Source organism: Entelurus aequoreus, linkage group LG10, assembly GCF_033978785.1.
Source record: "Entelurus aequoreus isolate RoL-2023_Sb linkage group LG10, RoL_Eaeq_v1.1, whole genome shotgun sequence".
NCBI lineage: Eukaryota > Metazoa > Chordata > Actinopteri > Syngnathiformes > Syngnathidae > Entelurus > Entelurus aequoreus.
In genome coordinates this window covers 56,723,342-56,737,001 of record NC_084740.1, presented here as the reverse complement: position 1 = coordinate 56,737,001, position 13,660 = coordinate 56,723,342, and the positions used below count along the sequence as shown (strand labels likewise).

Genomic DNA, 13,660 nt, shown 5'->3' with positions numbered 1-13,660 from the left:
ACACTGACACTGACACTGTCCAGTGTCCTCTTGTCCCTCACTAACACACTGACACTGACACACTGACACTGTCCAGTGTCCTCCTGTCCCTCACTGACACACTGACACTGACACTGTCCAGTGTCCTCCTGTCCCTCACTGACACACTGAAGTGAAGTGAAGTGAAGTGAATTATATTTATATAGCGCTTTTCTCTAGTGACTCAAAGCGCTTTACATAGTGAAACCCAATATCTAAGTTACATTTAAACCAGAGTGGGTGGCACTGGGAGCAGGTGGGTAAAGTGTCTTGCCCAAGGACACAACAGCAGTGACTAGGATGGCGGAAGCGGGGATCGAACCTGCAACCCTCAAGTTGCTGGCACGGCCACTCTACCAACCGAGCTATACTGCCCCACTGACACTGACACATGGCACTGTCCAGTGTCCTCTTGTCCCTCACTAACACACTGACACACTGACACTGTCCAGTGTCCTCCTGTCCCTCACTGACACACTGACACTGACACACTGACACTGTCCAGTGTCCTCTTGTCCCTCACTAACACACTGACACACTGACACTGTCCAGTGTCCTCCTGTCCCTCACTGACACACTGACACTGACACTGTCCAGTGTCCTCCTGTCCCTCACTGACACACTGACACTGTCCAGTGTCCTCCTGTCCCTCACTGACACTGTCCAGTGTCCTTCTGTCCCTCACTGACACTGTCCAGTGTCCTCCTGTCCCTCACTGACACACTCACACTGACACTGTCCAGTGTCCTCCTGTCCCTCACTGACACACTGGCACTGTCCAGTGTCCTCCTGTCCCTCACTGACACACTGACACTGTCCAGTGTCCTCCTGTCCCTCACTGACACACTGACACTGTCCAGTGTCCTCCTGTCCCTCACTGACACACTGACACTGTCCAGTGTCCTCTTGTCCCTCACTAACACACTGACACTGACACTGTCCAGTGTCCTCTTGTCCCTCACTAACACACTGACACTGACACACTGACACTGTCCAGTGTCCTCCTGTCCCTCACTGACAAACTGACACTGACACTGTCCAGTGTCCTCCTGTCCCTCACTGACACACTGACACTGACACTGTCCAGTGTCCTCCTGTCCCTCACTGACACACTGACACTGACACACTGACACTGTCCAGTGTCCTCTTGTCCCTCACTAACACACTGACACACTGACACTGTCCAGTGTCCTCCTGTCCCTCACTGACACACTGACACACTGACACTGTCCAGTGTCCTCTTGTCCCTCACTAACACACTGACACTGACACACTGACACTGTCCAGTGTCCTCCTGTCCCTCACTGACACACTGACACTGTCCAGTGTCCTCTTGTCCCTCACTAACACACTGACACTGACACACTGACACTGTCCAGTGTCCTCCTGTCCCTCACTGACACACTGACACACTGACACTGTCCAGTGTCCTCTTGTCCCTCACTAACACACTGACACTGACACACTGACACTGTCCAGTGTCCTCCTGTCCCTCACTGACAAACTGACACTGACACTGTCCAGTGTCCTCCTGTCCCTCACTGACAAACTGACACTGACACTGTCCAGTGTCCTCCTGTCCCTCACTGACACACTGACACTGTCCAGTGTCCTCCTGTCCCTCACTGACACACTGACACTGTCCAGTGTCCTCCTGTCCCTCACTGACACACTGACACTGTCCAGTGTCCTCTTGTCCCTCACTAACACAAACGCCTCCAACTGTGTGCCAATAGTTTCCGGATCAGTTTATCAATCCGGTTTGAGTCCCTTTTGCTGGACGTTTTGTGGACGTTTTACTGCTGAGACCTGCTTGTCCTTCAGACTAAGAGCGTCTTTTTGGTTCGCATGTTTTGTCTCGGGGGTTACACATGTAGCCTATTTGTTGGGGTGGGCTAAATATTTGCATGTTTGTCTATTGTCTGTGAGCGTGTACAGGCTGAGTCCTGATAGGTCAGAAGTGTCCAAAGGTGCCTGCAACTCATTTTTTAATGGCCCGCGCCACATTCTAAAAATACTATTAGCCAGCTAAGCAAAGTAGACTCTAGATGGTACCGTCCGGTGAAAAGCAAAGTAGACTCTAGATGGTACCGTCCAGTGAAAAGCAAAGTAGACTCTAGATGGTACCGTCCGGTGAAAAGCAAAGTAGACTCTAGATGGTACCGTCCAGTGAAAAGCAAAGTAGACTCTAGATGGTACCGTCCAGTGAAAAGCAAAGTAGACTCTAGATGGTACCGTCCAGTGAAAAGCAAAGTAGACTCTAGATGGTACCGTCCAGTGAAAAGCAAAGTAGACTCTAGATGGTACCGTCCGGTGAAAAGCAAAGTAGACTCTAGATGGTACCGTCCGGTGAAAAGCAAAGTAGACTCTAGATGGTACCGTCCGGTGAAAAGCAAAGTAGACTCTAGATGGTACCGTCCAGTGAAAAAGGGACAAAGTTAGCGTGTTGCTGCCATTGTGTTTGCTTTGCTGCTGATGACATCACTTCCTGTGTGTGCTGATGACATCATTTCCTGTGCGTTGATGTTTTTTTCAAACCCTCCTAAGGGTTGGCATCCCTGTTGTGCTGCACCTGTGCACCGCTGCCAGGTTGAACATAAACATGCCACAAGGTTATCACTAGCGGGAGTCATGCTAGCACTTAGCTGTAGCTATGCTAGCACTTAGCTGTAGCTGTGAGTCATGCTAGCACTTAGCTGTAGCTATGCTAGCACTTGGCTGTAGCTGTGAGTCATGCTAGCACTTAGCTGTAGCTGTGAGTCATGCTAGCACTTAGCTGTAGCTATGCTAGCACTTAGCTGTAGCTATGCTAGCACTTAGCTGTAGCTATGCTAGCATTTAGCTGTGAGTTAGCACCTGAAGTAGAAATGTGAAGCAAAGATGTTTGTAAAAGCCAACAGGACCTCCTTCTCGTGCAGGCCTGAGTCGCAGCAGAAAGCCTCGGTGAGCGTCACCCCTCCCCTGCCGCCCCCTCCGCCTCCCCCGGAGCCGGCGGGGCCCCCAGAGCCGGAGGAGGAGATCCTGGGCTCTGACGATGAGGAGCAGGAGGACCCAGCAGACTACTGCAAAGGTCAGGAGAACACTTTCACTCTTCATTCATGCTTGAATGATACAGCTAGGGGGCGCTAGTGCTCAAAGTAACCAACATTTAACTAGCAGTGACACCTTCTCCATCTCATACACTACAATAAATACTTTATTATTACCATCATCTTCTGTATTATATCTCATACACTACAATAAATACTTTATTATTACCATCATCTTCTGTATTATATCTCATACACTACAATTAATACTTTATTATTACCATCATCTTCTGTATTATATCTCATACACTACAATTAATACTTTCATTATTACCATCCTCTTCTGTATTTGAACTCCTACAGTACAATAAATACTTTCATCATGTTCTGTATTTCATCTCATACAGTACAAATAAATACTTTCATTATTACCATCATCTTCTGTATTTCAACTCATACAGTACAATAAATACTTTCATTATTACATCATGTTCTGTATTTCATCTCATACAGTACAATAAACACTTTCATTATTACCATCATCTTCTGTATTTCATCTCATACAGTACAAATAAATACTTTCATTATTAATCATGTTCTGTATTTCAACTCATACAGTATAATAAATACTTTCATTATTACATCATGTTCTGTATTTCATCTCATACAGTAAAATAAATACTTTCATTATTACATCATGTTCTGTATTTCAACTCGGGGCAGGTGTTGTGTGACCAACCAAAGTTGCTCCAAATGACGCCTCTGCCAGGTCCTCAATAGTGTGAGAGCTACTAAATAGTCTCTAATTTGTGGCAGCTCAAAAAGCATAATTAAATGGGGCTGTAGGTAACCTTCTGAGGTACTTTTTAATTCCACTTAATTGTTTATTGAGTTTGTAAATAGAAAAGTTTGCATATTGAGGCAAATGTTCACAATGTAAGCATGAATAATGAGATCCAGCCTCGACAGAAGTCCACGTTTGAGTAAAGGATTGAACATTATCACGTGCTATACGCTACTGGAGGTTCAACATTCTATTTCATAACCAAGGCAGAACAACAACTGTCCTATGCAAGCTGCCTCGCTGTCACTAGCGCTGTGGTGCACTCACTTTGAAATCACAACCATGTGGATTAGGAATAAAATAATGAAATCCACTTTACCTTGTCGGCTATTCTTCTTGGCGTGCAGCGAAATGGAGGCAGTGTAGACAACGCTGTGGAGTGTTTCAAACCAAGTATCACGTGTCCATGACTTTGCTTGGACTCCTATTGAGCTAGCAGAACTAGCAACATGCTGTAAAAACACCTAGAGAGCACATATGGTAGCTTTGAGCATGCTAGCTAGCTAACGATGAGCACTGCGGTGCTGACTGATTGAGCACCGGAGATCCATTAGCCCGCTGACATTGAATGTGCTGCCAGGCACAAAATGGCTGCACTGCACTGCATGAAACCTTCGTACAATAAAACAAGGTTTGTACACTAAAGCATCTTTTCATTCTGTCTGCGGTTTGTACAAGGCCTTTGTAAATGGAGGTTTGTAAATGGAGGTTTGTACAAGGCCTTTGTAAATGGAGGTTTGTAAATGGAGGTTTGTACAAGGCCTTTGTAAATGGAGGTTTGTAAATGGAGGTTTGTACAAGGCCTTTGTAAATGGAGGTTTGTAAATTAAGGTTTGTACAAAGCCTTTGTAAATGGAGGTTTGTAAATGGAGGTTTGTACAAGGCCTTTGTAAATGGAGGTTTGTAAATGGAGGTTTTTACAAGGCCTTTGTAAATGGAGGTTTGTAAATGGGAGGTTTGTACAAGGCTTTTGTAAATGGAGGTTTGTAAATGGAGGTTTTTACAAGGCCTTTGTAAATGGAGGTTTGTACAAGGCCTTTGTAAATGGAGGTGTGTAAATGGAGGTTTGTACAAGGCCTTTGTAAATGGAGGTTTGTAAATGGAGGTTTGTACAAGGCCTTTGTAAATGGAGGTTTGTACAACGCCTTTGTAAATGGAGGTTTTTAAATGGAGATTTGTACAAGGCATTTGTAAATGGAGGTTTGTACAATGCCTTTGTAAATGGAGGTTTGTAAATGGAGGTTTGTACAAGGCCTTTGTAAAAGGAGGTTTGTAAATGGAGGTTTGTACAAGGCCTTTGTAAATGGAGGTTTGTAAATGGAGGTTTGTACAAGGCCTTTGTAAATGGAGGTTTGTACAAGGCCTTTGTAAATGGAGGTTGGTAAATGGAGGTTTGTACAAGGCCTTTGTAAATGGAGGTTTGTACAAGGCCTTTGTAAATGGAGGTTTGTAAATTGAGATTTGTACAAAGCCTTTGTAAATGGAGGTTTGTAAATGGAGGTTTGTACAAAGCCTTTGTAAATGGAGGTTTGTAAATGGAGGTTTGTACAAAGCCTTTGTAAATGGAGGTTTGTAAATGGAGGTTTGTACAAAACCTTTGTAAATGGAGGTTTGTACAAGGCCTTTGTAAATGGAGGTTTGTACAAGGCCTTTGTAAATGGAGGTTTGTAAATGGAGGTTTGTAAAACGCCTTTGTAAATGGAGGTTTGTAATTGGAGGTTTGTACAAGGCCTTTGTAAATGGAGATTTGTAAATGAAGGTTTGTACAAGGCCTTTGTAAATGGAGGTTTTTAAATGGAGGTTTGTACAAAGCCTTTGTAAATGGAGGTTTGTAAATGGAGGTTTGTACAAGGCCTTTGTAAATGAAGGTTTGTACAAAACCTTTGTAAATGGAGGTTTGTACAAGGCCTTTGTAAATAGAGGTTTGTAAATTGAGATTTGTACAAGGCCTTTGTAAATGGAGGTTTGTACAAAGCCTCTGTAAATGGAGGTTTGTAAATGGAGGTTTGTACAAAACCTTTGTAAATGGAGGTTTGTAAATGGAGGTTTGTACAAGGCCTTTGTAAATGGAGGTTTCACAGTGGTGAGTGGTCTGGTCCGTCTCTGCATGCGCTGTAAAATGATGCTAGCTTTTACTCAGTAGTCCATTATTACATCGCTTGTGTACTTCTTCTTTTCACTGTCACACAGGTGCGTCTTGTACAATGTTTACTGTGGTAGAGCCGATGTCATCTTGTACAATGTTTACTGTGGTAGAGCCGATGTCATCTTGTACAATGTTTACTGTGGTAGAGCCGATGTCATCTTGTACAATGTTTACTGTGGTAGAGCCGATGTCATCTTGTACATTGTTTACTGTGGTAGAGCCGATGTCATCTTGTACATTGTTTACTGTGGTAGAGCCGATGTCATCTTGTACAATGTTTACTGTGGTAGAGCCGATGTCATCTTGTACGTTGTTTACTGTGGTAGAGCCGATGTCATCTTGTACGTTGTTTACTGTGGTAGAGCCGATGTCATCTTGTACAATGTTTACTGTGGTAGAGCCGATGTCATCTTGTACATTGTTTACTGTGGTAGAGCCGATGTCATCTTGTACATTGTTTACTGTGGTAGAGCCGATGTCATCTCCATGTTGTGTCTCAGGAGGATATCATCCCGTCAAGATCGGGGATTTGTTCAACGGGAGATACCATGTGATCAGGAAGTTGGGCTGGGGACATTTCTCCACCGTATGGTTGTGCTGGGACATCACGTGAGTGGCAACATGACATCTCCTTACACACACACACACACACACACACACACACACACGCACGCACGCACGCACGCACGCACGCACGCACGCACGCACACACACACACACACACACATGAATGAGGCTAATGGAAGTGTTGAGTTATGCCAAGTAAAGACTCTTTATTGTCAACAAGGAACAATCCTCACATTCCAGCCTTCACAGGGACATCATTAAAAGGTCAAACTGCGGCCATTATGCAACCTTTAACCTCCTGAAAACTAATGTCCCCTGCAGTGGACATGTTTGTGTTACACACTCAATCAATCAAAGTTGACTTACATAGCCCTTAATCACAAATGTCTCAAAGGGCTGCACAAGCCACAATGACATCACATCTGGGCAAGAAAGAAGTCAACCCAATGAGAAACCTCAAAGATGACTAAATCTCTGAAATGACTTTTATGATTTGTAAGAAAGTTGAAATGGCCTGAAGGGTTAATGATGGCCACAGTTTGACAGATCCAGTCTCCAATTGAACAGGAAGATGTAGCTGAAGAGTGAGGATGTTCCTCAAACGCAGCGTGTAGACTTCAGACACTCGTGCGCTGAAGAAAATAAATACAAATAAGTCAATATTGACATGTAGCGATGATGATGATGATGATGATGATGATGTAATGACAGCTGCTTCCTGGTGTGTGCTCAGAGTGAAGAACTTTGTGGCCATGAAGGTGGTGAAGAGCGCCCAACATTACACTGAGACCGCCTTGGACGAGATCAAACTGTTGAGATGTGTGAGCATCCAGCCTGTTTCCTGTTTCCTGTTTCCTGTCCAGTATGTACCTCATGTCACCTTTTGTGGCTCAGGTCAGAGAGAGTGACCCCGTTGACCCCAACAAGGACATGGTGGTCCAGCTGATCGATGACTTCAAGATCACCGGAGTCAACGGCATTCGTATCCTGCGCTCTGTCTGTCTGTCTGTCTGTCTGTCTGTCTGTCTGTCTGTCTGTCTGTCTGTCGGGGACGGCGTGGCGAAGTTGGTAGAGTGGCCGTGCCAGCAATCGGAGGGTTGCTGGTTACTGGGGTTCAATCCCCACCTTCTACCATCATAGTCACGTCCGTTGTGTCCTTGGGCAAGACACTTCACCCTTGCTCCTGATGGCTGCTGGTTAGCGCCTTGCATGGCAGCTCCCGCCATCAGTGTGTGAATGTGTGTGTGAATGGGTGAATGTGGAAATACTGTCGATGCGCTTTGAGTACCTTGAAGGTAGAAAAGCACTATACAAGTATAACCCATTTATCATTCATTCTCTGTCAGACAGACAGACAGACAGACAGACAGACAGACAGACAGACAGACAGACAGACAGACAGACAGACAGACAGACAGACAGACAGTCTGTCTGTCTGTCTGTCTGTCTGTCTGTCTGTCTGTCTGTCTGTCTGTCTGTCTGTCTGTCTGTCTGTCTGTCTGACAGAGAATGAATGGAGGACAGACAGACAGTCTGTCTGTCTGTCTGTCTGTCTGTCTGTCTGTCTGTCTGTCTGTCTGTCTGTCTGTCTGTCTGTCTGTGAGTGCGTGTGTTAGAAAGTGTGTGTGTGTGTGTGTGTGTGTGTGTGTGTGTTAGGAAGTGTGTGTGTGTGTGAGTGTGTTAGGAAGTGTGTGTGTGCGTGTTAGGAAGTGTGTGTGTGTGTGTGTTAGGAAGTGTGTGTGTGGTGTGTGTTAGGAAGTGTGTGTGTGTGTGTGTGTTAGGAAGTGTGTGTGTGTGTGTGTGTGTGTTAGGAAGTGTGTGTGTGTGTGTGTTAGGAAGTGTGTGTGTGTGTTAGGAAGTGTGTGTGCGTATTAGGAAGTGTGTGTGTGTGTTAGGAAGTGTGTGTGTGTGTGTGTGTGTTAGGAAGTGTGTGTGTGTGTGTGTTAGGAAGTGTGTGCATGTGTGTGTTAGGAAGTGTGTGTGTGTGTGTGTGAGTCCTTGACTGTGCACCCTCCAGACGTGTGCATGGTGTTTGAGGTCCTGGGTCACCACCTGCTGAAGTGGATCATCAAGTCCAACTACCAAGGTCTTCCTCTGCCCTGCGTCAAGAGCATCATCAGACAGGTGAGGACTGGATGTTCCTGCTCTTCATCCTGCCTTCATCCTGCTCTTCATCTTGCTCTTCATCCTGCTCTTCATCTTGCCTTCATCTTGCCTTCATCTTGCCGTCATCCTGCCTTCATCTTGCCTTCATTCTGCCATCATCCTGTTCTTCATCTTGCTCTTCATCTTGCCTCCATCCTGCTCTTCATCTTGCTTTCCTCCTGCTCTTCATCTTGCTTTCCTCCTGCTCTTCATCTGCTCTTCATCCTGCCTTCATCTTGCTCTTCATCTTGCTCTTCATCTTGCCTTCATCTTGCCTTCATCCTGCTCTTCATCTTGCCTTCATCTTGCCTTCATCTTGCCTTCATCCTGCTCGTCATCCTGCCTTCATCTTGCCTTCATCCTGCTCTTCATCTTGCTCTTCATCTTGCCTTCATTCTGCCTTCATCCTGCTCTTCATCTTGCTCATCATCTTGCCTTCATCCTGCCTCCATCCTGCTCTTCATCTTGCCTTCATCCTACCTTCATCTTGCCTTCATCCTACCTTCATCTTGCTCTTCATCTTGCTCTTCATCCTGCTCTTCATCTTGCCTTCATCTTGCCGTCATCCTGCCTTCATCTTGCCATCATTCTGCCATCATCCTGCTCTTCATCTTGCTCTTCATCTTGCCTCCATCCTGCTCTTCATCTTGCTTTCCTCCTGCTCTTCATCTTGCTTTCCTCCTGCTCTTCATCTGCTCTTCATCCTGCCTTCATCCTGCTCTTCATCTTGCCTTCATCCTGCTCTTCATCTTGCCTTCATCCTGCCCTTCATCCTGCCCTTCATCCTGCCTCCTCCTGCCTTCATCCTGCCTTCATCTTGCCTTCATCCTGCCTTCATCCTGCCTTCATCCTGCTCTTCATGACATTGGTCAAACAGAAATAAGCCTGTCGTGGTGCTATCAATGAGGCTTGGTTTTCACAGTTTTGACGCAAATTGGCAGGTAACAAGTGCCAGTTTGTACCCAACAAGACTTGTTGAACCTTCCCAGAGCTGAAAGGAGCAAGCTTATAAAGTCAAGTGGTCCTGCTAAGTGTAGACCAGGTGTACCTTGTGAGGAACAAGCTTATAAAGTCAAGTGGTCCTGCTAAGTGTAGACCAGGTGAGGAACAAGCTTATAAAGTCAAGTGGTCCTGCTAAGTGTAGACCAGGTGAGGAACAAGCTTATAAAGTCAAGTGGTCCTGCTAAGTGTAGACCAGGTGAGGAACAAGCCCTTCCACACCTGTAGCTGCAACATGTTTTTTCTCAATATGGCGTTGAGATTGTAGCGAGGCTGCTGTACGTTACTCTCATCCATGGAGGGATGGAAGTTTATGTGAACAATGTTGACAAGCCCAGATGGATGAACATGTTGGATGGTAAACATGACTAAGTAAATGTGTGTGTGTGTGTGTGTGTGTGTGTGTGTGTGTGTGTGTGTGTGTGTGTGTGTGTGTGTGTGTGTGTGTGTGTGTGTGTGTGTGTGTGTGTGTGTGTGTGTGTGTGTGTGTGCAGGTGCTGCAGGGGCTGGACTACCTGCACAGCAAATGTAAAATCATCCACACGGACATCAAGCCGGAGAACATCCTGATGTGTGTGGACGACACCTTCGTCAGGCGCATGGCCATGGAGGCTGCTGAGTGGCAGAAGGCAGGAGCCCCGCCCCCTTCTGGCTCGGCAGGTAAGCTTTGACTTGATAAGCAACTGTACAAATAGGATTAAGGAACTATAGATATAGGAATAAGCAACTATAGAAATAGGAATATAGAAATAAGAATATAGAAATAGGAATAAGCAATATAGAAATAAGAATAAGCAACTATAGAAATATGAATATAGATATAAGAAGATATAAATAGGAATAAGGAACTATAGAAATAGGAATACATAAACAGGAAGAAGCAAATATAGAACTAGCAATATATAAATAGGAATATGGAAATAAGAATAAGCAACTATAGAAATAGGAATATATAAACAGAAAGAAGTAACTATAGAAATACGAATATATAAATAGGCATAAGCAACTATAGAAATACGAATATATAAATAGGAATAAGCAACTATAGAAATAGGAATATACAAACAGGAAGAAGCAACTATAGAAATAGGAATATATAAACAGGAAGAAGCAACTATAGAAATAGGAATATAGAAATAGGAATATATAAACAGGAAGAAGCAAGAATGTAACACTTGAGTCAGGAAAACATGATTGTTGTCATGTTTGTCTCCCCCTGCAGGTGGAACAATGTAGCACTTATTTATACTCCTGTTGTACTGGAACATTGTGCAAATATAGTAATACATTTGATATTTAGCACTCCAAATGACCACTCGTGTCATTAAATGTTCTTCTCTAATGGAAGAAAATGTAAAAGAACCATAGAACTATTTATAGTCATCCCACAGGAAGGTGACATTGTCTCATCAAATAGTCCCAACATTAAATTACATACATAATATTGTCTCATCAAATAGTCCCAACATTAAATTACATACATAATATTGTCTCATCAAATAGTCCCAACATTAAATTACATACATAATATTGTCTCATCAAATAGTCCCAACATTAAATTACATACATAATATTGTCTCATCAAATAGTCCCAACATTAAATTACATACATAATATTGTCTCATCAAATAGTCCCAACATTAAATTACATACATAATATTGTCTCATCAAATAGTCCCAACATTAAATTACATACATAATATTGTCTCATCAAATAGTCCCAACATTAAATTACATACATAATATTGTCTCATCAAATAGTCCCAACATTAAATTACACACATAATATTGTCTCATCAAATAGTCCCAACATTAAATTACATACATAATATTGTCTCATCAAATAGTCCCAACATTAAATTACATACATAATATTGTCTCATCAAATAGTCCCAACATTAAATTACATACATAATATTGTCTCATCAAATAGTCCCAACATTAAATTACATACATAATATTGTCTCATCAAATAAGTCCCAACATTAAATTACATACATAATATTGTCTCATCAAATAGTCCCAACATTAAATTACATACATAATATTGTCTCATCAAATAGTCCCAACATTAAATTACATACATACTATTGTCTCATCAAATAGTCCCAACATTAAATTACATACATAATATTGTCTCATCAAATAGTCCCAACATTAAATTACATACATAATATTGTCTCATCAAATAGTCCCAACATTAAATTACATACATAATATTGTCTCATCAAATAGTCCCAACATTAAATTACATACATAATATTGTCTCATCAAATAGTCCCAACATTAAATTACATACATAATATTGTCTCATCAAATAGTCCCAACATTAAATTACATACATAATATTGTCTCATCAAATAGTCCCAACATTAAATTACATACATAATATTGTCTCATCAAATAGTCCCAACATTAAATTACATACATAATGTTGGGGGGAAATTCATTTAAATTTTATTGGATTCAACTCTTTACACAAACTTGATATCCTTATCACACAGTATTATATTTTATTGTTTTTTTTTTGTGTTCTATGCATACTACACTATGTAATTATTAATATATATTTTGTAATTATATTGTATTTAAATGTTTTGTATTGTATCCATTCTACAAAATATTACTCAATATTATTTTATATATTATCATTTTATGGTATTCATTTTGTGTATGATTACATCACCCTCTTTATTCAAATATGTGTAAGTATTTATTCAGCATTGTATTTATATAGTATGTTCATGAGGTATTATTATTTATTGTTATTATTATTATTATGGTGAGGGTTTTGGCCCCATGCTGTGTTTGCCACCTCATTGGTTGAATTATGTGTGAGAGAAAGAGAATCTTTGTTGCATCCATGACTCACACTTGCTTGTTTCTGCTGTGTGTGTCAGTTAGCACAGCCCCCCAGCTCAAAGTGGTGAGTACGACTGATGTGAGTATGACCTGAGAACACACACACACACACACACATACACACACGCAGTCACGTTTCTTCTCATGGCAAGCAATTGTAGTTGGACCTTCTCATCGCCAATTAAATCCCATTTCATGGCAAGGCTTCCATGTTAGCTGTTATTCATGCTGGTCTTTGCACCCCCAGGTGGGAAAGATCTCCAAGAACAAGAAGAAGAAGCTGAAGAAGAAGCAGAAGCGTCAGGCTGAACTTCTGGAGAAGAGGATGCTGGAGATCGAGGCCCTGGAGAGGGAAGCTGAGAAGGAGAAAGGGGAGGAGTGGGAGGAAGAGCGAGCCGGAGAAGAAGAAGATGGCGCCCAGAAGAAGCAACCAGCACCACCATCTTCTGCAACACCAGCACCATTGGGCCCCAGCTTGGCCCTGGGAGAGAGCGAGGAGGAGGAGGATGACGATGAGGACTGGGAGGATGTGGAGGAGGAAGGTGGAGAGAGGCCCATCAGGTTAACCAATCACACATGTGAGTGCATACAAGACATCTCCCTAAAATACAAGAGAAACTCACAAAATGAGTATTGTGCAAAAGTCCAGTGAAGTTGAGTAAATGCTAAATAAAAACTATAATTTGCAAATCCTTTTCAACTTATATTCAATTGAATAGACTGCAAAGACAAGATATTTCAACTTGTAAACTTTGTTATTTTTTGCAAATATTAGCTCATTTGGAATTTGATGGCTGCAACATGTTTCAAAAAAGCTGGCACAAGTGGCAAAAAAGAGTGAGAAAGTAGAGGAATGCTCATCAAAGACTTATTTGGAGCATCCCACAGGTGAACAGGCTAATTGGGAACAGGTGGGTGCCATGATTGGGTATAAAAGTAGATTCCATGAAATGCTCAGTCATTCACAAACAAGGACGGGGCGAGGGTCACCACTTTGTCAACAAATGCCTGAGCAAATTGTTTAAACAACATTTCTCAACAAGGAATTTA

At 42.7% G+C, this 13,660-nt stretch overlaps 1 protein-coding gene across 7 annotated transcripts in view; it reads left to right on the top strand.

Annotated features, from left to right (window-relative positions):
* The window catches only part of srpk2 (SRSF protein kinase 2), a 196,333-nt gene that overhangs the window by 141,386 nt on the left and 41,287 nt on the right, over positions 1-13,660 (top strand). For all 7 annotated transcript variants that reach the window (XR_009827538.1, XM_062061265.1, XM_062061262.1 and 4 more), the window contains 8 exons: positions 2,937-3,088; positions 6,538-6,646; positions 7,338-7,425; positions 7,499-7,586; positions 8,622-8,728; positions 10,243-10,408; positions 12,649-12,689; positions 12,858-13,188. Coding sequence is in view for 6 of the 7 variants with exons in the window: in XM_062061265.1 (XP_061917249.1) it covers positions 2,937-3,088; positions 6,538-6,646; positions 7,338-7,425; positions 7,499-7,586; positions 8,622-8,728; positions 10,243-10,408; positions 12,649-12,689; positions 12,858-13,188 (1,082 nt within the window). In the remaining variant the exon portion in view is untranslated. The remainder of the gene's footprint in view (positions 1-2,936; positions 3,089-6,537; positions 6,647-7,337; positions 7,426-7,498; positions 7,587-8,621; positions 8,729-10,242; positions 10,409-12,648; positions 12,690-12,857; positions 13,189-13,660) is intronic.